Source organism: Nyctereutes procyonoides, unplaced genomic scaffold (genome assembly GCF_905146905.1).
Source record: "Nyctereutes procyonoides isolate TBG_1078 unplaced genomic scaffold, NYPRO_anot_genome, whole genome shotgun sequence".
Lineage (NCBI taxonomy): Eukaryota > Metazoa > Chordata > Mammalia > Carnivora > Canidae > Nyctereutes > Nyctereutes procyonoides.
Window position 1 is genome coordinate 5,557,405 of NW_026575146.1, and position 24,635 is coordinate 5,582,039.

The window sequence follows — 24,635 nt, forward strand, 5'->3', positions numbered from 1 at the left end:
TTTTTTTTTTTTTTTTGGAAAATGGTGCAGTTTAAATAAATATGTAATGAATACTTGCATAACATAGACTCCTGCAGCAAGAAGATTTAAGAATTTTACTACAGAGTATTAATGGCCAGGTGGAGATTGCCACTTTTGGTTTCTTTCTTATCAGTATTTCTCAAAATTTACCGATCTGTTCATTATGGATGGATTTTAAGGTTGAAGTTAGTAGAATAGCATTCATCTGTGAAAACCTTTTTCCTTAGAACCTTCCTTCTTTGATATGGGGGGAGGAGAGTTCACTTTCACTCATTATAAACAATTTCGTATGCCAGGCCATGAGCTTATGAATGCCTGAAAAATGGCTAACATTTCCTGTTTCACATATGAATGATTTGGGTGAAACCAGTCATTAAAATGTGAAAAGGTAGAGGGTTGGAGCTGGAACTCACAGGCCAGTGCAGATTTTATCCTAAAAGTGGCTAAACATCCCAACATTTTCTTTTTAAGTTCTTACAGATCTAAGTTGTAGATCTTTTTGAAAACACTTGCCTAATTACTTTTACTTACCAATGTAACTCTACAACCCCAAAGTAAATCTGAGATCAAAGCATTGAAACACTTGTCCTAGACAGTGAAGTTTTTTTTTCTTTTTAAGATTTTATTTATTTATTCATGAGAGACCGAGAGAGAAAGAGAGAGAGAAAGAGAGAGAGAGAGGCAGAAACATAGGCAGAAGGAGAAGAAGGCACCTTGCAGGAACCTGACGTGGGACTTGATCCCGGGATTCTGAGATCATGCCCTAAGCCAAAGGTAGATGCTCAACCACTGAGCCACGCAGGCATCCCTAGACAGTGAAGTTTTTTTATTTTTTTTTTTAAGATTTTATTTATTTATTCATGAGAGAGAGAGAGGCAGAGACACCGGCAGAGAGAGAAGCAGGCTCCATGCAGGGAGCCTGACGTGGGACTCGATCCCAGGACTCCAGGATCACACCCCGGGCCAAAGGCAGGTGCTCGATTGCTGAGCCACCCAGGCGTCCCTAGACAGTGAAGTTTTAAACAAAAATTAATAGAAGAGTCAGAATTACTGGTAAAGTAATCAATTTTAAAGAACTGAAACTAATAGGTGCCCATCAAGCACTTCTCTGGGGCAGAGCCTGTGTCATCCTTGACAGGAGGGACTCGTGTCTGCTTCACTGTTGCCTCTTCATATGGGGCCTGCCACATAAGAAGTACTAAATAGTTTTTATTGGACTCTGTGTGTGTGTGTTGGGGGGGGTACATTGAATCCCTGTTAAGAAGGCATTTATAGTCTAGGTGAGGGAGTAAGCTAGAGATGAGAAAAATTGCTACGCATAGATATACCTAATAATAATAAGCAATATAGCTCCTTGCCATTATGACTGAACTCAGGCATATCATTTAAGGCATGGTCAGGCAGAGAAGGTATGAGGTGGGTTTGGAGTTAGATCTAAAGGATGACTCAGAAGGATGGACAGGAAGAAGAAGGCCATCCCAGATACTAGGAGCAAAAGTGAGACACTGGGACAACATACACTTAGCAGACCAGCACCCATTCTCCTAAGAGGGTTTCAATGAGACCAGTTGGCAGAAGGGCCTCTTTTTTAGAAATGTGGATTTTATCCTGTTAATACTGTGTTTGCAATGTTTTGGAACAGAGCAATGATACAAAGCAGTGAGCTGCTCAAACTGCAATGAGCATACAGAACACCTGGAGATCTTGGTAAAGTGCATACTTGGATTCTGGTCTGGGGTGAGGCCCAAGACTGCTTTTTGAAGAAGCTTCCAGGTGGTTCTAATGCTCATGTTGCATAAACCACGCTTTAGACAGCAAGGACAGAGTATTAAGAAGATTTATTTGTCAGGATGCCTGGGTGGCTCAGTGGTTGAGCGTCTGCCTTTGGCTCAGGGCATGATCCTGGGGTCCTGGGATCGAGTCCCACATCGGGCTCCCTGCAGGGAGCCTGATTCTCCCTCTGCCTGTGTCTCTTCCTCTCTCTTTCTGTGTGTCTCATGAAGAAATAAATAAAATATTAAAAAATAAATTGTCAGTCATGATTGGATTGGAAAGTGCTTCATCTAAGTAGAGATAACCAAGTGGTCCATTTCTTTTCTTTGCCATTACAAAACCAAACTGAGGTCTAAAGGTCTTACTGTAGTGGGGGCAGGACTGGAACTCAGTCCTCCCAGCTCCCACTCAGTATCTCCTGCTCCACTCTGCAGTGGTGGGCAGGCATCTGTGAGGTGCAGACCACAGAGAAGCTGATGCCTGTGGGAATGTGATGGGATGGCTGGATGCAAGAAACCTTGTGAAAAGAGAGGCAACAGCCCCTGGTAGCTGATTTACTGGGGAGTGGGAAAACTCTGAAGAAATTGTTGAGGTTTACATCCTGGTAAAATGAGCTGATGCCCCATTGCTTGTCCAGAATGGAGAAGTCAGACGAGAGTGGGACATACTTTGCCAATTGGGAGATATCACAACTTCATAGTCTTCTTGTAAAGTGATAAATGCCACATGAGTCTTAAAACCCATCACAGGCAGCAACTTTCCACAGCAATTTGGCGCTTGTTCTCCCCATTAATTGAACACATCAGCGATTTATGTGTACTTTACTTGTAAACTGAGTGTTGCCAGGCCTGTGGTCCTCTCACCTTTCCACCCACCTCCTTCCTGTGTCCAGTGTGGAGGAGGAGAGCTTGGCATTCAGCTGAGCTGATAGGCATTTGATGGTTTTCCACTCTCCTGGAATAAGAGAGGGATTTATCCCACTTGCTTTGCCAGCTGTAAAGTTCATTTGGTTGGGAACACTGGCAGGTAAAGGGAAGAAGCGTGGATTTCCACAAGAAAGTGGAAACAAAGTTGGAGTGTGGACGAAGATGTGATATTTGTTTTTTTTTTTTCCAGGACCTGATTCTACCCCAAGTGGGTTTTTGACTCTAGTGTATTACACTGCGTGCCAGACTCTTAGTTTTATATTTGATGCAGGCCCTGTTAGTGTGAGTGTAGACATGCTTGTGTGTGCATGCTCACACACAGACACACGCACGCACAGGCACGAGCAGGTGGAAACGTGTTGGTGGAAGCACACATGTTCACTTTTTTGGTTTTGGCAAATTACTGATTTCATCTGGAAAATTTGTTCTTTTTTTTGCTTCTATGTTAGACATCATAAACTTTGAGGGAATTACTATTTCCAGAATTGGCCCAAGTTGACAAGAAATGAATTTGAGGTTCCCCTCTACCCAGTAATGTTTTGTCATCTGATTCCTTTTAAAACAAACAAACAAACATATGGAACTACAATTATGTCTCTTTCAATCAAAATATAAATGTGAGATGATTCCTAAAATCATTATGGATCTTCACTATTAATCAGAAGATACATGCATAGTTTTCTATGATACTCGTTACTAAAAATTTTAATATCTCAAGAAATTATTTTAATATAGAGCATGACCTAATTTGAGAAATTTAAGTTTCAATATTTCTTTTTTTAAAAAATTTTTAATTAATTAATTAATTTATGATAGTCACAGAGAGAGAGAGAGAGGGAGAGACGGAGAGAGAGAGAGGCAGAGACACAGGCAGAGGGAGAAGCAGGCACCATGTACCGGGAGCCCCATGTGGGATTCGATCCTGGGTCTCCAGAATTGTGCCCTGGGCCAAAGGCAGGCGCTAAACCGCTGTGTCACCCAGGGATCCCTAAGTTTCAATATTTCTTAAGAAGTTTCTTGGTTTAGTTGTTGGGATACAACTAAAACTATTATAAGCTTTAATTTTTTGAAACTTGTATTACATTTTAAGAAATATTTAAAAGTAATATGTGTTTGACAAATGTGTTAAAAATCGAGGAATGGGGGATCCCTGGGTGGCTCAGCGGTTTGGTGCCTGCCTTTGGTCCGGGGCGTTATCCTGGAGTCCCGGAATTAATCCCATGTTGGGCTCCTTGCATGGGGCCTGCCTTCTGCCTGTGTCTCTGCCTCTCTTTCTCTCTCTCTCTCTCTCTCCCTCTCTCTCTCTCTCTCTGTGTGTCTCTCATGAATAAATGAATGGAATCTTAAAAAAAAAAATTGAGCATAGTGGCCTTTGTAGATGTAACCATTGGTGTGTAAGGAATCTTTGAGATGTTTTGTCATCATACAGTTTTATTTATTTATTTTTTTCATCATACAGTTTTAAACATAGACATGTAGGTAATTTTAAAACATAGGATTTGAAGACTGTACTTTTTTAAAAAAATAAATTAATTTTTTATTGATGTTTAATTTACCAACATACAGAATAACACCCAGTGCTCATCCCGTCAAGTGCCCCCCTCAGTGCCCGTCACCCATTCACCCCCACCCCCTGCCCTCCTCCCCTTCCACCACCCCTAGTTCGTTTCCCCGAGTTAGGAGTGAAGACTGTACTTTTTTTTTTTTAAGACTGTACTTTTAAGCTGATCTTATGTTAGAGAAAAATAATAAAGGTAATGTAAGACTACATGCTCTTAAAAAAATAAGCATAGTAACTTCTATTAACATTTGGTGTATAGCCTCTCTAACTTTGCTTTTTGCATGTGCATATGCATACATGCACATATGTTGAGCTATATTTATAATTTGGTTTAGTTTCCACTGTAATACTTCATTAAGTTAAAGAGATTTCCTTAAGGATTTATAGTGTACAAACTCACTATGGGTTTGTAATGTTTAATATTTGACATTCTTTTTAAAATCTTTTTGATTGCTTGCTTGCTTGATTGATTGATTTAAAGATTTTATTTATTTATTCATGAGAGACACAGAGAGAGAGGCAGAGATATAGGCAGAGGGAGAAGCAGGCTCCATGCTGGGAGCCCGATGTGGGACTCAATCCTGGGACTCCAGGATCATTCCCCAGGCCAAAGGCAGGCGCTAAACCGCTGAGCCACCCAGGGATTCCCTTATGTTTTATTTTTTAAGTAGCCTCTGCACCCAGCATGAAGCCCAATGCAAGGCTTGAACTCATGACCCTGAGATCAAGACCTGAGCTGATGCTTAACCAACTGAGCCATTTAGGTGCCCCAGTATTTATCATTCTTAACCAAGATATCCATATGTGGCTTAATGATGACAGTTTAGCCCACAGATCAAAATCCATGCACTCACTTTATTTTTTAATTTATTTTTTTAAAAAATTAACTAAGTTATAATACCCTAACTTACAATTATAGGTTCTTGTTTTAGCCATCATTGTTGTGTGGCTCTCTGGATTCTCATAGGGAGCACGTACCAAATTGTGGCGTTATAGCTCACTAAATACTGCTTAGAATCTACTGTCAAGTGCAAAGTCAATGAACATATCATACTGAAAAAGGATTAGAGATGTATTTAGACTTGGGCTACAGAAGTGAGTACTGTTCTAATGAACTTTTTGGTTGTGTTCAATTTTGAATGCATTTCTTCATGTTCTTTTGTAACATTTAAGTGGATTATATAAATTTGTTGAATATGATTTTTTTTCTACAATGACTAAAGAAAGTTCTCCCGTGTTAGGAAAGAATCAAATTCTTCATGATTGACCATTTACTCAAGATTGAGTCACAGGACTTAAGAAAGCCTGATAACTAAATCTTAACATTAAAAATTCTTATATTTCATGATATGGTATCTTGGATTTTCTTCAAATTAAAATAAGATGAAGCCAAAGCATGTGTGAAGGTATAAATGAAACAAGATTGACCATGAGTAGATAATTAGTGAAGCTGGGTAATAAGAATTTGTAATTCATTGTACTGTTCTCCTTACTTTTGCATATTTGAGATTTTTTATGATAATAAAGTTGAAACAAGAAAGATCATAATTGTAGCCTAAAACATTGTGATTATTTCAACCTTCAAGTGATAAGTTCAGGTTGAAATATATTGCCAAGATGTGTTACTTAGGTAAACTCTAAAAATCACAAAAGGATCCTAATGGACATTGTCGTGAATAAATAGTCTCACATAATTCCCCATTTAGAAAACTGAGGTGAGCTCCTTGGCAGCTAGTGTGGCAGCCTGATTTCCAAAGTGGGCCATAATGATATCACCCAGTTCAGGGCTTTCTTACCATGTGACTCTGGTAACCCCTTGCATTGACAGCTGGGCTGTGTATGTACTCTCTTGAACCTGGGAGAGCTAGTAACTCCAGCAGAAGTGATAATATATGAATCTAGGTTATAAAAGGTAATAAAACTTCTGCCTAGCTCTCTAGGTATGTGCCTGATTCTTCTTGAAACCCAACATCCTGCTGGGGGGAAGACAAGCAGCTACGTGTAGCACCCTTGCACAGATGTTCCAGCAGATGGTCCCTGCTTAGGTTCCAGTTGTTAGCCAGTATCAGCCTCTGGACATGGAAGCCGGTGAGCATCCTAGTGGTTACAGCTCCAGCCAGCCAGTAACCACCATCTTTCAAAACTTCCCGGCCAAGGCCCCAGACACCATGGGGTAGAGATAAGCCTATTCTGCTTTCCCCTTTTTGAATTCTTACCCACTGAATCTGTGAGCAGAATGAAATGCTTGTTGATTTAAGCAACTAAATTTGGGATGATTTGTTACACAGCAGCGGTAACTACATCAGTCAGCATGTGTTATTGAGGAGAACTTTATTTCTCAGTGATCATCTCTTTCCCTAACATGTTTAAAAGATACATGTTTACTCAGTGACTGTGTTCTGATTATTCACGATGTTTACTATGTCCATCAACATGATGACTTCCAAATCAGGAGTCAGCTGAGGATCATCAGTTGTTCCCTCAAATAGAGTAGTTTGCAACTAGGCAGTCAGATGTGTCAGATCTTACTCCATATTCCCTCTTCAAAAGGAAATCCCTGTCCTCCTGGCAATCTATCCAGAACCATGAAGATTCCCTTGTTGAATTAGGAGCAAAGAAGAGAACAAGCTCATCTGTGGAGAGGGAAGGGGAATATCAAGGAGCCTTTCTCTGTCCATTTTGACCTGAATCCCTGCTTCTTTACTGTGTAAGCAACACCCTTTATTGCTGCACACATAGCTGGTGCTTCTTCTGTCTGATTCCATCATACTTTTCACTTCACACTGTGTCATGAAAAAATGAATCTAATTCTTTTCAGTGATAAGCAGAATAAAAGTGTCAGCACTTCTCTTGGTGTATGATATGTCTACCAAGACTTTATTCATACTCTGCACATGGGTGTTTTATCCAGGTGTATGGCAGCTACCTGCTAATTTAATTCTTATTTGTAGTGTTGCATCGCTCAGGTTTGATGGTGGGTCCTCATGTGTTTGCTATGTTTTTAATTATATATGTCTATATGTCTTAAATATTTAACAATATGCACACATATATTATAGTAATTAGTAACTCTTCATCTGTACTTTTGTCAATGATATCACGTGACATCCATTGGTGCCATAATAATGGAATTTTTCCAGTATTCCATTGTTTTCTTTCCAAGCATCACAGCGGTCCTTACTTAGTGAATAACTTTACAAGCTTCTCAGTTGTATGATACTTTTATTTGAGGGTGTGTTTGCTCTAAGAAACACCTCTTTTTTAGAGAGAGGGAGAGAGCAAGGGGTGAGGAGGGGCGAGGGAATCTCAAGTAGGCTCCACACTCATTGTGGAGCCTGATGCAGGACTCAATCCCATGACCCTGAGATCATGACCTGAGCCAAAATTATCAGTCTGATGCTCAACAGACCAAGCCACTCAGGTGCCCCAAGAAATGCCTGTTAATAATGATGGCAGTCCATCCTTGAGAGTTGAAATTAATAAAATTTGTTCTGAAAAACATCACTTTGTAGCATACTTTGGGGAAAAAAAAGTAGAAAGATCACTGCACAAGATCTGTTGAACATCTCCTTTTCCTGATAAAACAGACGTTCTTCATGAAAACATTAACTGGGTCCATTATTTTAAAGGAATGCAGTTTAGTACATTATACATCAAACTATACCCCTAAACAATTTCCTAAACACAGTCTATTATTAGTGACAAACTAACATGTGAAGATGAATTGTTTAGCATGTTACTTCCTGGTCAGCAAACATTTAATGTGGTTGTTAACAAGCACCTGCTTTGTATGCAGAAAAAGGTACATTTTGCATAAGGTACCATAAATGTTATGTTTATGATACAAAGTAACAAATGATGTGCTCAATAAATAAAATTTATTAGAAAAAATGCAGATAAAAATGTGCAATAAAAGCAGGTAATTTCCTATCATAGACTATTACCTAGTAAAGTAGAGACTTAGAGCTTGAAGAACAGTTAAGAATGGAGGAGAAAGGAGAGTTAATCAGTCATTTTTTTCATTGATGGTTAGGGAAGGACATGGGCTAGAATTGGGTATTCAAGGGGATATTTTAGAGACAATTTCAGAGGAAGTAATAGAGTTTTGTCATCATTCTGAGGTTCCCACATCCACTCCGAATAGGAAGTTCTAGGATGAAAAATTGCAAGCTACCTTTTTCTTACTTCCTGCTGTTTAAGTTTATAAGTTTCTGTCTGTGACACTTAGAGGTTAGGAATCAGGGCATCATGATTAGTCACTCAGTAGGAGGGACTTCTCAAATACATATCTCCTGTGTTGATTACACCGGAGTCTGATGTCATACCAATTGGACTTGAAATGTAACTCAAACATTTCCCTATGTTGCTTTGTAAATACAGTGTATCAAGTCTGGGACAGGAATCTAAAATTGTCCATTATGAATGAAGGTGGCAATAAAAACCAGGAGGATGTTAAGCAAAGAGAAGTTCTATGAGGTTTTACACCACTCTGGTATTATTTTCATAATAAACAAGGCCCTGGAACTAGGAGTGAGTGAATTTCCAGTCCATTTAGGTACTTTTCTCTTTCGATCTACTTATCTAAAATCATCTTGCTCTCATTACTCACATAGGACATTCATTTTATAGTCTATATATACTGAATTCCTGTTATTTACATTTATAAATGTACTTTGAGGGCATCTGGGTGGCTCAGTGGTTGAGCATCTGCCTTTGGCTCAGATCATGATCTCGCATTGGGCACCCCCCGCAGGGAGCCTGCTTCTCCATTTGCCTGTGTCTCTGCCTCTCTCTCTGTGTCTCTCATGAATAAATAAATAAAATCTTTTTTTAAAATGTACTTTGAGTTATACTCATTCTAATATTTCATTGCTACGTTTTTAAAATATTGGCCTAGTTTTGTAATTATCCTAATAATGAAATAGGCAACTTTAATAAATTGAAGAATTAGATGCAGCGAGATTTCCTAATTTGAGATAATCTGCTCCCATGTCCTGAACGTCAGATAAGACTTAACAAAACAATCTTCATATGGTACGTGCGCAGACTTGAAGAATATAACAACTATTAAGAAGACAATAAGATTATTGGAAAACTCATAATTAACCTGATATTTCAAACTTCTATTGTTAGTGATATTATTCCTTCCTCTAAAACTGCCTGTTGTCTTGCTTATGACTTGATTAACTGGAGACCACCCTGGATTGTGCACCACACTTTGATGAGGACCTCCACTTTAGCACCTATGTAGATTTAGAATTATTCTCTACTTGTGAAAAATATCAGTGTGGTGTTCTGTGCTATGTTCGCTACTATAGCTCTTATTTTCCCATAGTATATTCCAATACTTCTAATAGTGCAATTTTCCCATTTTTCTGCTAATGCTTATTTCAGTGTAGTATTTTCATTATAGGCCACTGGTTTATCCCCCCCCCCATTTTAACCAAAGGGGAAATGGAGTTTTTAACTGTAAAATAGTTTTACCTCTAAAATGATTCAATTCCTTTCTTTATGATTTGATGATTTTTTTATTTTATTTTTTTTTATTTGATGATTTTTAATAATGTCATTGCATTTATTTCATCTATTAACTGGATGCTGAAAGTCGTTTTTTAAATTCCCAGCTAGGCCAATTCATTTGTGTTTTTACGGGCATGGTGATTTCTAGGGCTACAAGTTAATACCAGGTTAGCTTTCTGCCTTCCTAAATACACTTAAAACTAGTCCTATGTTATGAAATACTCTGAATACATTTAGAATTTTAAAATCAGATTGGAACTCCAATATTATTGAAAAAAGAAACAAAACAAATGGATTCCCATAAATTCTGTGTACTTGTGATGGCATAATCACATCCAGAGAATTATTTCACCATTAACTCTCTGTGCCCCTCCAATTGTGCTGTTTTTTTCTTCCGCAGTAAAATTGTTAGCAGTGTCAAGTGGTGAAGTTTGGAAAGCAGTTCAATTTTAAGATTAGAGTTCTCAATTTAAAAGCACTTTACTTTTTCCAGAAAATGTGTTTATCTCCACCATCTCCTCCCACCATGTCCTAGCATTTCTCAAATCCCCCCATCTCTTCTTACATATCTATTTGTCTTTCTGGTGTATGCCACGTTGGGAAGTCTCATTAAACCCGCATCTGTTCTCTTTTAGGAGAAACCTGATGCCAGCCCCACGTCACTTCAGCTGCGGTCCCAAATCGAAGTAAGCACAATGACTTTAATCATCTATTTTTGCTTCTGCTTTTTTTTTTTAAGTGATATTCTGTACAAATCAGATGAAGCCTACCGCTCTGTGCTGACGCTGTGCCTCTTTCTCCTAGGAGTCACTTGGCTTCTGTAGCGCCGTGTCAACACCAGAAGTGGAGAGAAAGTAAGTTTCTTTCCTTCTGCCAGGGATCAGAATCTCTAAGAAGGTGTTTCTCTTGGGTTCATCCTGATGAAAGTCGAATGGGTGATTGTGTTGTGTATGTACTGTGGAGCATGATGTCATCTTCCGTGTGTGTGTGTGTGTGTGTGTGTGTGTGTACATGTAGGTGGATAAAGGTGTGTTTGTAATTCAGTTGGTGAGGACTAAGGATTCTGCAAGGGTTATTGGTTTCATGCTGCTTATTGTGAGTGAACCCTAAATAAATATCTGGAAATGAGCAGAGAAAGGAAAAGGACAGTTAGGTCCACCAAGATGGGTTTTTTCTTTTAAAATAGTTTCTGATTCAGGATGAAAGTCATAAAGAAGTGAGGTACAAAAATACAACATATTCCAGAATAAAACAATGACTAAAAAAACCCAAAAAAACCCTGCTCTGCATCTGGCTTTGGTGGGTACCCTTAAAACAATAAATGTTTGTGACAAAAGATGGCAAATGCTCACTTACCTTTCCTGTTAAGGGTCATATTTTTGCTTCTTTGTCCTGACTTGGGCCCTGTAATTTTTACTGTCATGGGAGATAATTCTATGTTACATATTGTATCTGCAGGATTTCTTTTAGGCAACTTTAAAAAACAAAACAAAACCAGAAACAAAGCAAATGGGTTTTTTTGTTTTGTTTTTTGTTTTCTATAACGTTTCCCTTTTCTTTATTCCATCATAATTACACTAGAATGTTCTATCTGTGATTTTCTGAGGTAAAGAAATTTTAAGAAAGTCCTCGTCTTTAAACAGACACTTCCTTTGGCACAGAGCCACTTACACTGTTTTGTGCCAAGAGAAGCATAGAAGTGGTTTAGGAATAAAGTATTTCTGGAATGAAAAGCACACGTTGGGAGAGTGTGTGTGTGCTTTACAGCACAGCTCTGCCTAATCCATCCACGTGTGTGTGCTGCTGGCACAGAGGCAGCTTCAAAGCTGCTTTGCCAAAGCTTCAGTTCTCAAGAGGTTAAGCAGACTTGGTTCAGGACGAGGAACATTGGGGTGATGAGCAAACAACAAACCAAGGCCATTGCCCACTAAAGGTTAGAGAATAAATGTGCAATTAACTTGAATCTCCTTTGTTTTCATTGCATATAACCTCCTAGCAGCTTAGTAGTGTGGAGGCTGAAGTAGCTCAGAGATTTGAGTTGACGTTCATTTGGAAATTAGAAGTACTATGACAATAAATTGGGTTGAGTGTGGGTAGAAGCATGGAGTTAATGGACTGTAGTTTCTTCTGACCTAGTTTGCTACCTCTTTGACATGATTCAGGCTGAGAACTCAGGTGTTCCTCAGAATCTGAGCCCTCCGGGAAACAAGACAGGTTTTCCTTTCCTCCTAAGGGGAAGTGACTCACCAAATTTGTACTAATCTTAGGCTGGGTATTTCTTCTTCCCCTCAATTGTGGGTAGTCATTCTTTCCATGTTTATATCCTTCACTTAGTAAAATGTGGCATGGCTCTTGTGGCCAAGGGAGAGACTCTCAGCCTCCTCTGAGGTTAACAAAAAAATTTGAACACACACACACACCACTCAGTACTGTTGACAACCCCAACCCTTCCATCTGTAATACTGCCATTTTCCTTCTATTCTTATAAGTGATTTACTTAAACCCAGGTGTTTCTAAGTAACTTGGAAGTCTTAATCCATTTTGTCCTGTATTTCCCTATTAATTTTTTTAAAACTATGGTACTCTTGTTTTTCTTACTTTAAAAAACTTTTGAAAAATTTTAAACTTACAGAAAAGTTGCAAGAGTTGTGCAGTGAACTTCCATATAACTTAGACTCAGCAGTTTGCATGCTTATTCTCCCTCATAGACACAAATACACAGATTTAAATAATACTGTTAATTAAGATTATTGCAGAACTGGGGCACCTGGGTGGCTCATTTGGTTAAACACCTGCCTTTGGCTCAGGTCAGGATCCTAGGGTCCTGGGATCAAAGCCCCATGCTGGGCTTCCTGGTCAAGCTCTGCCTGCCACTGCCCCTGCTTGTGCCCTCTGTCTGTCTCTGTTAAATAAATAAATAAAATCTTTAAAAAAAAAAGATCATTGCAGAACTTTTGGAGAGTAAGTTACAAACTTTGTGATTCTCACTAATCAATACATCAGCAGGTATCTCCTAAGGACAAGGACATTCTCTTACAGAACTCCATAATATAATTACCAGGTAGAGGAATTTTAATAGGGATTTTCCTAATGTACAGTTCTTGTTGAGTTTCTCTAATTGCCCCAATAGTGTTTCTTGTAGCACTTTTTCTTCAACACTTAAAAAAATTACTCCTCACATTTAAATGCATCCCTCTTGTCATATTTAATCTGAAAGGATTTCTTGGCCTTTCTTTGTCTTTTATGGTATCGATGGGTTTTTAAGAGGATAGGCTAGTTTTGTGAAACAGTCCTCCACCTGGGTTTCTTTTTAGGATTCAGGATATATATTTTTGATGTGTTCTTTCCAGTGTGCATTGCATCATGATGTCAATTTATTCTATCATTGGTGATACTAATGTTTATCGTTTGATTGTGGTGATGTCTCTCAGGTTTCTTCTGAGAAGATAGAATTTTCCCTTTGCAATTTGTAGCTATTTGGTGGGGAGATAATCTGAGACTCTAAATGTCTTATTCCTCATCAAACCTTTAACTGACAGTTTTAGATTCCTTTAATGACTATTGGCTTTTATAGTGATGGTTACAAAATGATGATACTTATTCTTGAGCTGATAATTACTTTGGATTAAATCTTCCAAAAGGTTTTATTGTTGTTATTTTTAATAAAGTGGACACTCTAGGTCAGATTATAATCTGAGTTGTTTTGTTTGTATTGAATTATTTGGGTTTTTAAAAAAGATTTTACTTATTTACTCATGAGAGACACAAAGAGAAGCAGAGACATAGATAGACAGAGGGAGAAGCAGGCTCCCTGCAGGGAACCTGATGCAGAACTTGATCCCAGGACCCCTTGATCACCCCCCTCCCCAGCCAAAGGCAGACACTCACCTGCTGAGCCACTCAGGCTGTCCCTGTATTGAATCATTTGTATTTTTGTACTTGAAAATGCAAATATTTTGAAATGCAGAATCCTGCTCTTCTTCACATCAAAATGCTTGCTGGAGGATGACCTGGCAAACCATGGGTTGCGTCTGGTTAGTATCCGCCAAGTATCTGCCAACCAAAATATCCTTCTGAGTCAGCAGAAGTTTTCTTCTGCTTTCAAAAGGCAGGAGAACTAAGTAGACAAAAGTAGGAAAATCCTACAGCAGCCCGCCCTTAAACCAGAGACCTAGATGACAGGACCTCCCTCTCTACCCCCACTTGACTCAAGGGCTTCAGCACATCTTTCTCCCTCCGTTCTCTCCCAGTTAAAACCTGAGCTAAGGAAGGTGTTGGTTGTTAATTATAATGCAGATACCTGATTTCTAAAGAATACATCATCTCTGCCAGTAGGATTTACTGTTTAACAGGGTTTAAAGTCATGAGGTAAGGAATATAGCTCTGACCTGGAGAGACCAAGGAGGTGAATCTTTTGTGGGGATGACAAGCAGTGAGACGCCAGACAAGAAGTGAGAATATACCTGACATCACTGCACCCAGGAACCTTTGTCAGATGGGGCTGCTCAGGCTGTACTTGGCCTATAGATGTGTGACACCCACAGGATAGTTCCATCCTTACATAGAACAGACCTACCCCCCTCCCTCCCCCCCGCCCCCAGTCTGACAAAGGCGTTTCATCCTTATTTTCTTATGTTCTATCCAGTCTCTGTGCTTTCGCTGGAAAAAAAAAAAGAAAAGTAAATAAATGCCAAGGGAGCGTTTCATTTGAAACTCTTCTATTTATATTTGTTTACATTGCCTATTGATGAGACTATCTACTTTATTACACCAATCTTGGATCTGTGTCAACTGGCGAAAAAGCTGAACGTTAGTTAAATTTTTTTTGTTACTCACCGCTAGTCTGAGAAAAAAAAAAAAAAAGCAGTGTTCATTTGCTCTGTCCTTGTCCTTGTTCCACTCTAGGAGTCTAGGGGCTGGTACAGTGGCTCAGCTAAGTCTTCAGGAGGCCAGATTGTATTGTTTATTGTTGTTATTCTATGATTTTAAAGTGGCTGCTGCATCTTCCAGGTGGGAAGGAGAAACTGAGTGAAGAAGAGCAAAGAGTCACAGGCACATCCTTTAGAAAAGCTTTCCTAGAAATCCTGTCCAACACATTCCAGTTTGTCTCACTCATTTCTTCAAGCAGCAGCTGTTCACTGAGCCACCGGCTTTGTGTGCAGGACCTCATTCGGGATGCTAGGATGTATGATAAATGGACATGAGCTGCATGTAGGGAGATGTCATAAAAAAAATGTATATACTTTAAATGGTGCTATGGAGAAAAATAAAGCAAAGAAAGTAAGCCCCAAATTGGGGCACTTGGCCACCATTGCCATAGGAGAGCTTGGAGAGATCAGTGTTTTTTTGCTGACTGCTTTATTGCCCTGAACAAAATGAGTGTCTTAAGGAAGGCTAGAGACCAGACGTTGGGCAGGGAACTAGCAACTTTTTCCACAACAATTTAATCTTTTATTTGTATGTGTATATCTGGAACAGGGTAATCTAAAAATTTGCTAATGTCTAATGAATAAGCTGTGTGTCAAGATGATTTAGATTCATTACATTCAAGGAAGCCAAATGTAGGGGATCGCATCTGGTTATTATTTCTCTCTGTCTATCTAGATTGGAAGTAGTCTTAATAAGGTTGGTTCTGCAAACTGGAAAAGAAAAAGCAGGAAATAGCAGGTAACATTTACTGAGCCCTGATTATGGGCCAGGAACTGATCTAAGCACTTAACATTGACTCAATTAATACTCACAACATCCCTGTGTGGTTTGCTATGATATTATTCCCATTGGCAAATGCAGAAACTGAGGCACAGAGAGGTTAATAAGTTGCTCAAGGCTACACAGCTAATTAGGTGGCGGAGCGCAGAATGTATCCCAGTTGAGAACTCATGCTCCTACCATTAAGCTATAAATCCAAAGTACTTATAATTGAATTGCTTATGCAGATAGAGAGGTTAGGGGCAAATTGAGTTCATTAGCATTATAGAAATAGCAGCAGTTAAAACCTACACTCCAGTGGTCCTCTTGGAGGTAGGGGCAAGTTTTACTCACATTCAGATATAAGTTGTGTCTCATTTATTTATAGAGGAAGGAAGGTCCAAAATAAATCTCAAACCTTCACCTTCGCCAGTATTTATAAGCTCTTTTGTACTAAGTCTTTCACCAGAGTTGAAAATTCACTGATTTAGTTTCACTTTCTTTCATCACCTATGACTACAACTGAACTATTTTATGGCGAAAAAGTCCAAAAATATATCACATGATGGGAGAGGAAGATAAATCAAAGGAGGGCAAGCCAATAGAGCAGTGTTCTGGGGTCGAATGAACTGGATGGAATCTGGTTTACAAACATTCTATGCAGGCAGTTACTGTTTGGACACTGCTTCACTCTCAGATTTGTTTCATCTGGCAAGCTGATAGTATACTCTTTTGATGGCGCCAACTCTCCTTTTCTCCCCTCTACCCCTAATCCCTGTTTCACCTCCTCCTTCTCCTTTTCCTTCAGGGAAGAAGCCCTCCTATTGTTGCTGTATTCAGTTGCTCTCTAGCTCCTGCTCCTCTCTGGATTGCTTGTGTCTCTGATCTGATTCTGCCTTCCTGTCCCTCACAGTCCGTCTCTACCTGCCTGTCCACCAACCTCATCTTTTGACCTGCTCTCCAGGCTGGTACAGTGGCTCAGCTAAGTCTTCAGGAGGTAAAGCTCCTGTGATTGCTCACAGGAGCCCTATGCTCTCATGGCATGCCAGCCTCTGAAACTGTTGTTCCTTCCAGTGGAGTGCCCTGTCCCCTACTCTCACCATCCTCTCTACCCCCCTTCTCTGGGCAAACTCCATCAAACTTAGAAATCCAGCTCTGGTCTTGGCTCCCTACAGAAGTCTCTCCTCATTCACAGAGTTGGAGCACAATGTCCTGCTACTGGACTGTGTCACCTCATGCTGTCCTGCTACTGTTACCGTGGACCAAGGTTACAGTTGTGTGTATGTGTCATCTCCTGCTCTGAACCCTGGGTCTTTCACATGAAAGACTTTCAATCATGTTGGATAAATGAGCAACTGGGTGTGTGTCACAAATGTACTTTGTTCTCCTCCATCCCATAGAAGGCTTCTTGCCATTCTCAAGAACCACAGTTTGACTTCTCCTCCAGTTACTGAACTTGGCCCCCACAGCCCAACTCTCGCCTTTGTTCCTTGCCAAAATGCTCTCTGAAGTCAGTGGTGCAACAACAACCCACCCTGAGGCCCCTCCTGACTCACAGATCCTTGTGTTTGGCACCACTGCCTTTCCATGAGTTCCACTTCTATCTTTGCCCTTGGTATCTGTGACGTCATAGCTTCTGATTTCTCCCCATTGGATGCCCATTCTTGGCAGTTCCCTTTTTTCTGCCCATTCCTCACCATGGGTGTCCCCCGGGGGCTTTTTACCCAGCCTGCAAGCTCTGCTCAGGTACCTCCACCCAGGGTTTTGACTTCTTGTCTCTAGGCACCCACCTCAAATCCACATCCATCCTTTTGCCCCGTTTCCCAATCTGGTGACCTGCACATGGGTGCAACTTGCTGGATGCCTGCTCATTACTGTCACTGTCACCCCAGCTGCCCATTCTTACAGCAGAACTGTTCACATCCTCTTTATCCTTCATTCTTTCCCTGTCTGACAGCCTGTTCTTGATCATATGTCCCCCTTCTATCCTTGAGACCACTTTTCTACTCTTCACACGGCCTTCACATCATTATCTCTTGCTTTTCTTTTGTGATTCCAAAACCCCCATCATGAAATCCTGTTGCTTCTACTTCTATAGCTTTACCTGTATTTCCCACTTTTTTATATTCACTACTGCAAGCGATACCTTTAATGCTCTTTTCATGAACTAGAAAAGCACATTCAGGAAATGACCCCCAGATCAGTCTCCCTAAAGTACAATTAGGCCACACTGCAGTGAGGGGATGCGGAGATCTCCCTAGTGGCACCTATAAATTAGGACCTCTACATGTTTGCACTTTGATCAAAATTCCCCCAGTCCAGCCCTGGCCCATCTGTACCGATGACTGCCGCGTTTTCCAGCGCCAGCCCCCCTGCTTCCTCTCATCTCCCAGTTGCCTCCTGGGTGGTTTGGAGCTCCTGCCTTGAAAGCATCTCCTTTCTTTAGGTCCTCTTTTAAGAACTGCTTCTCCTTGGATGCTTTTTCAGTCACTTCACTGACTGTATTCTTTCCACCTTTTGGAATCCTGTAGCATTTGGTACGGACCTGAAGTCTCAAATGCACTGTAACAGGTATCATCATAGTGCTTGTTGGGTTATTTCTATTATTGGACATGATGCTAATCACTTTTACTGTATTTTGTCATTTAATTTTTCATGGACTCATTGAAGTATGTACTGTTTTTGAGAGTAATTAGCTTGCCTAAGGATTCAGAGCTAGAGATAAACCGATCCAGTCTGAATGCCATGACGCGTTGGGGTTAAGATGTCCTGCCTGAGGGATCCCTGGGTGGCGCAGCGGTTTGGCGCCTGCCTTTGGCCCAGGGCGTGATCCTGGAGACCCAGGATCGAATCCCACATCGGGCTCCCGGTGCATGGAGCCTGCTTCTCCCTCTGCCTGTGTCTCTGCCTCTCTCTCTCTCTCTCTCTCTGTGACTATCATAAAATAAAAATAAAATTAAAAAAAAAAAAAAAAAGAAGACTAACTTTAAAAAAAAAAAAAAAAAAAAAAAGATGTCCTGCCTGATACCTCTGGGTTCAAATCCAGGTTGTTTCTTACCAGCTCTACAGCTCTTGACAAATTTCTCGATTTCTGCAGTTTCCACAGCTGTAAAATGAGGATGATTAGTACAGTATATTCCTCACTTAAGCTACCCAGGGCACACCTGGGTGGCTCAGTTGTTGAGTATCTGCCTTTGACTCAGGGCATGATCCCAGGATCCTGGGATCGAATCCCATAACAGGCTCCCCACGGGAAGCCTGCTTCTCCCTCTGCCTGTGTCTCTGCCTCTCTCTTTCTGTGTCTCTCATGAATAAATAAATAAAATCTTAAAAAAAAAAAGCTATCCTGCACCTAATCAGTGCTCAGTTATCTTGTCTGTTATCTATCCCATCTGGCCCAAATTCATGCCCTCATCCACAGCTCTAGCTTTGTATACTTTCCTAATCCCACTCAACCCAGCATAATCATGAGCTCCAGGAGGCTAAGAGCTCACATTCGTCCTCCCTTTGAATTTTCTCCAGTGTCCAGAAGAGTGTTTTCACAGAGCAAGTGCTCATCATTAAGTATGGGCACAGAAATCATCAGTTGTTTCAGTTCTTTGAAAGAAGGTTAAAACCAGACTGTCCCCAGGACTGGAATTACAGAAGACGTGCTTTGGTCTTACTTGTTAACTAGCATTTATCAGTATTTCCTTCAACTGATAGCAATGTAACAAGAAGCAAGTGCTTTCTGCTGGTGACTATTAACATTAAAAAGACACCTGTTAAAACATGTTAAAAACATGTAGTGCAGAGAATAGTAGCTTCCACAAATGCCCAAATCTATTTCTTAGGCATGGCCCCTCTCCCCCCTCCCCCAAGTCCATTCTGCAATCTTGTTCAGGTCTCCTCAAATTTTTCCTCTGCTATATAGAAATGAAAGCACATATACTACCTCCAGATAAAGGTTCAGCATTGAGAAATGTGCACAAGATATTATAGTTTTTTTTGTTTTGTTTTGTTTTTAGAAAAATCCTCAACACTTTTAAAACCTGCAATTTTGTTGGGAAAGTACGTTTATTTAATTTTTGGTAACACGTTCATTGAGATCTAATTCACATACAACTCACCTATTAAAAGTTTATAATTCAGAGGGCGTCTTCACAATGTTTTTTATTCATTCATTCATTCATTCATTCATTCATTCATTCATTCATTCATTCATTTAGAGAGGGAGACAGAAGGATGGGAGGGGCTGAAGGAGAAGAAGACAGAGAGAATCTCAAGCAGACTCCCCAGTGAGTGCAGAGCCAGAGATGGGGCTGGACCTTAACCCTGAGATCGTGACCTGAGCCAAAATCAAGAGTTAGATGCTTAACTGACTGATCCCTCAGGCACCCCAAAGAGTCATATGTGTTTTAAATGATGGATTTCGTTAGCATAATGTTCTTAGTGCTCATCCATGTTCATTCCTTTTTGTTGTATGAATATGCTACATTTTGTTTATCCATTTATTGATTGGTGGACACTTGGCTCTTTTGACTTTTTGGCTATTATGAATATGTTGCTGTGAAGATTTGAATACAGGTTGATGTGTAGTCATCTGTTTAGTTGTTTTTTATTTTTTATTAATTTTTAAAAAGATTTTATTTATTCATTCACAAGAGACACAGAGAAGCAGAGACATAGGCAGAGGGAGAAGCAGTCTCCCTGCAAGGAGCCTGATGCAGGACTGGATCCCAGGACCCCGGGATCACGACCGGAGCCAAAGCAGATGCTCAATCACTGAGCTACCCAGGTGTCCCCATTTAGTTGTTTTTAAATTGGCTTTATTGAGATACAGTGTACGTACGTGCCATGTAAGTGACCTATTTAAAGTATACAAAGCAAAGTGTGTAGCATATTCACAGACTTGTGCCACCATCGCCAGAGTCAATTTGAGAACCTTTTGATCACCCCAAAAAGAAACCCTGTAACTCTCACTCCTCCATCTCCTGATGACCCCCGTTCCCTTAAGCAATCACTGATCTAATTTCTGTCTCTCTAGAATTGCCTGTTCTGGACATTTCATAGAAATAGGAGTGCATTTTTGAAAGAAAATTGGTTTGCTATGGCTCTATTAAGAGTAGAACTTTGAATCCAGTTCTTGAACTTTGTCTCCAGCCTCCTTGAAATGTGTAAGGCATTTTTCTCCTTTCAGTAAGTTGTTTCCTACTGGGGATCTCTGCCCTCTTCCTCAACAAGAAAGTCTCTCCTTCCTGAAGACAGGGTTGAGAGGTGACGGGCTCAGGCCCCATCCCTCGTGGATGCCCCCGAAAACAGGGTCTGCTGTCTGTGGTTATGTGTATTTCTCCGTCTGACAAGGTGGGGCTCTCTCTGCTCATTCTCCTTTGTAGAAGTAAGCACCAGAAACCCACAGGCTGTGCAGTCATTAATCCTCCTTTGGAACAGGCTAGATTCACTAAGAATTGCTGATGAGGTCTGCAAGTTTGCTGGGAAATCCAGGTCAAGCTGTGTCCCCTGGAGCTGAGACGAATGCATCCTGTTTCCACATCCTGTTTGTGGCAGGACTGTGGGTTGTGGGGAGAATGCCAGATCTTTCCTCGTGGGAGACATGCATGTGTGCACTGGGACGAGGAAGCCACGTAGAGGTGTGTCCTTCAGAATAGTTCATAAGGTGGTTCTACCCTGTTCAGATGGATGTGTCCTCACTATGTGCTCACTGTCCTCCCAGGAGAAGGAGGTTGGCCCTCAGCTTGTGAGCACAGAGCCACAAAGGGAACCAGAGGTCACTTGGACTGCCATTGTTTGAGCTCACTGGGGTGGGAAGTATAGGTAGAAGGGCAAGCTTAGGTTTCAGAAAATGGGTGGGCTATACCAAGAGCCAGGCATTAGATTAGTATGTTTATTATGTATTCTTTCCCTTTGATCACTTTGCCAGTAGCCATCACCCAGGCTGTGGGCATGAGGGCCAGGTCACTGTCCAAGGGACTGGAGCTTTCAGTGTACTCGCTGTCTGTGATGGTCATCTGTATCATGCCACCCCTCCCGACTTCAGCTGCTCAGTGATGAGTCTGAGTCAGGTGGTCTCCTTTCATTCTCTGACCCAGTCCAAAGCATGCCCTGAACCGACCAGTTATGGGTGGACTGTCCACATGTTGCTGCTATGCTGTTAATCTGAGCCTGAAGTTAAGCTCTGCTGGTTGTGGGATTGGGAACAATTTACCTAAATTCTCTAAGCCGCAGGTTCCCTAACCCATAATGTCTGCCCAATAAAAGTTCTTTCTGAGGGTGGTTGTGTGAAATACCCAGCACAGTGCCTGGCATGCGATGGGGACTCACACTTCGCTTGCTCTCTCTCCTCAACCTCCGTAACTACCATTAGCAATGATGGTGTGTGTCTGTGGTTTTCATCTTCTCTCATAATACATAGTGTCCTACACAGAGCTCATCAATGACCCTAGCCACTTAAAATACACCATTCCTACATGAGATTTACTCTTTCTTTCATTCCCCAAAGAGGGGATGATAGGAGACAAGCATTCTCATAGAGCTTGCGCAGTTGCAACGTGAAGTATGTGTTTGTGTGGGCGGATCTGTGTCTGCACACATGTGTGCTCCATCACATAGCATATTTGAGGGGCTCAACATTCCAGAATGCAGGAGCTCGGGGGTAGGAGCAGCTGTGCTAGAATTCTCCACCTCAGCTGTTTCCCACTGCAAACTCTGTTGCCCTTCACTTCATCTGGTGAGTGAGCCCCAGCTGCTTAGCCCCAGCTGGAGTCCACACGTCGGGGCCGCGGCCCTCCTGGCGGCAGGGTGTGTGCAGTGGCTGGAGACAGGCTACTGCTGCCAGGAAGTATTTAGGATGCGAGGGGGCTGCAATTTCTTCTGTCTCCTTCAGGAGCGGTGAACAGGACACTGGGCTAGGCGGGGGTCGGGGGGGGGGGCAGGGTAGTGGAGAGAGGCCACCAGTAAATAAATAGCAATCCTGTCCTGGCAGGAACAGGCCAGACCCATACATACAGCTATATAGTACAAAGGAAATGGTAGTTAACAGTGAGGGAAATGGGGTGGGGTAGAGTGGGGGGTCAGTAAGTCTAAATGACTTACCAAGATCATGATCACAAAGCTGGGGCAAGGCAGAGGTGGAATTCCAGCCCAGATCCATTTATCTGCCTCTTATCACAGATGCCGCCACACAGACCAGGGACTGGTGCGTCAGGAAAAACCAGTGATGGGCCAGGGAGCCATGAAGGGGAAGTGAATAAACATTGTCTAGATTTCTGCAGTGTGGACGAATTGGCTAGGTGCTGGAAAGATGAGTGGGTTGGGAAGGTAGCTATCCTCTGATGACCTGCAGAAGTCACGAGACCATGAGTGCAATAGCAGGGCCAGTCAGGCGCCCGGGGGACAGGCATAGGCTGCAGACACTTAAGTTCGGTATCATACAGGCTTCTGTTGGAGAAGAAGACGTTAAGGGGACGTTATTGCAGGGTTTTCCAGGTGACTGCTTGTGTTGCTGGGTTCCACAGCCCAGGTGAGGCTGTTTCTTCCGTGTCCGATGATGTGGCCTGACATCAGCAGGACTGGCATGCAGAGCAAAAAAAGATACAGGCAAAGCAGGGAAAGAGGAAAACTGCCACCTGCAAATGTAGACACATCCTCTCTCACCACCTCCATGCAAGTGTCCAATTTCAACTCACCAGGAACCTGCAGGAGGAGCTGGCATCCTTCCCAAGTTGCTCACCAGCCATAGGCCGGGGACTCAGAGTACCTAAAGAGCAGACTCGGCAGGAACTTCAGCACGGTGGGCCCAGCTGCTGTCCCATGCCATCGAGTGACCCCGGTGCCACGCAATGACATGTGTCAGTGAGCACAGGGCCTCATGCCCTGCACTGGCTTTGAAGCATAGAAAGAAGATAGCCACTTTGCCTCTGCTCTCTACATCTCCCATGAAATATCTCACGTGACTCATGCTGATCCAGCACATGGCAGGGGAGGGAATTCTGGGAGATGTGATCCAGCTGGGCTAAGTTGACAGGCTACAGATCACCACAGGTGCCCAAAGGAATGAGCACCATGGGAATGGTTGGGGGTTTCGTAGGCAAAATTGGAGGGGAAAGGAATCCCAGGCAGAAGCCAGGGTGTGCAGAGGTGTGTGAGCACATCACCTGGAGGGTGGGCAAGTGCTTCAGAATCTGTGCAGCCCCAGGGCCAGCCCATGGGAGGTCTTCACAGCAGCTCAGGGGTGGGTATTGTGTGTTAGAAGGACCCTTGTCAATGCAAGAGGACAGGGAGACCAGGGATCCAGCGGACAGATCCTATAAGTCTGAAACTTGCCAGAACCTTTATGGGGCTTCTGGTTTTTAAATTCTTCCATCTCACTGAAATTTTCTTCATTCATTTTTTAAAAGACTTTATTCATTTGAGACAGAGCATGAACAGGGGGGAGAAAAGAGGCAGAGGAAAGAGGAAGAGGGAGAAGCAGACTCCCTGCTGAGCCAGAAGCCTGATGTGGGACATGATCCTAGGACCCTCGGATCATGACCTGAACCAAAGGCAGACGCTTAACCATCTGAGCCACCCAGGTGCCCCCCTTCTTTCAGTGGTTAAGGAGTGTTTCCTGTATGCCAAGTACTATGGATGGATATGTGGCACTCAACCCTAACCCTGGCCCCCAACATCTTGTCTACAAGCTTGGCTGCTTATTTGATCTTACTGTATTCTTGTGTTCTGAATTCTCTTCTGACTTCATGTGTGACCCTGCTTACTAGATTTGGGAGATCTTGGCATAGAAGGGTACAAGGAGGAAATGGAGAAGGAAGGGTGGGGAATATGTTCCCAGTGTCTCCTGTGTTAAACTGGTGGTCGCAAGTATACCTATACATCAGCTAGCTGGAGAGCTTGTTGGAAAGACCTAATGCATTGACTTCTCTGGATGTGGCTGAGATGTGGAACTCTAGAGTCTCTACCAAGTTTTCTAGGAGGTTCTTAGGCAGCCAGCGTGGTGTTACAAATTACCACCAAAACCTGTTTCTTTTCCTTTGGATTGACACTCTCTGCTTCTGCTGCACATCTCACTCACGCATGGGAAGGGGTGGTGGCACCCAGCTGTGGCTGGTAGAGGATGTTTGTTGTCATAGTGACCTTGGCACTGCTTCCTG

General features: G+C 41.9%; 1 protein-coding gene across 1 annotated transcript in view; it reads left to right on the forward strand.

The window, feature by feature from the left end:
- The window catches only part of SASH1 (SAM and SH3 domain containing 1), a 194,721-nt gene that overhangs the window by 81,872 nt on the left and 88,214 nt on the right, over positions 1 to 24,635 (forward strand). Inside the window, 2 exon segments of the mRNA XM_055309950.1 lie at positions 10,437 to 10,487; positions 10,606 to 10,655. Of these exon segments, the coding sequence (XP_055165925.1) occupies positions 10,437 to 10,487; positions 10,606 to 10,655 (101 nt within the window).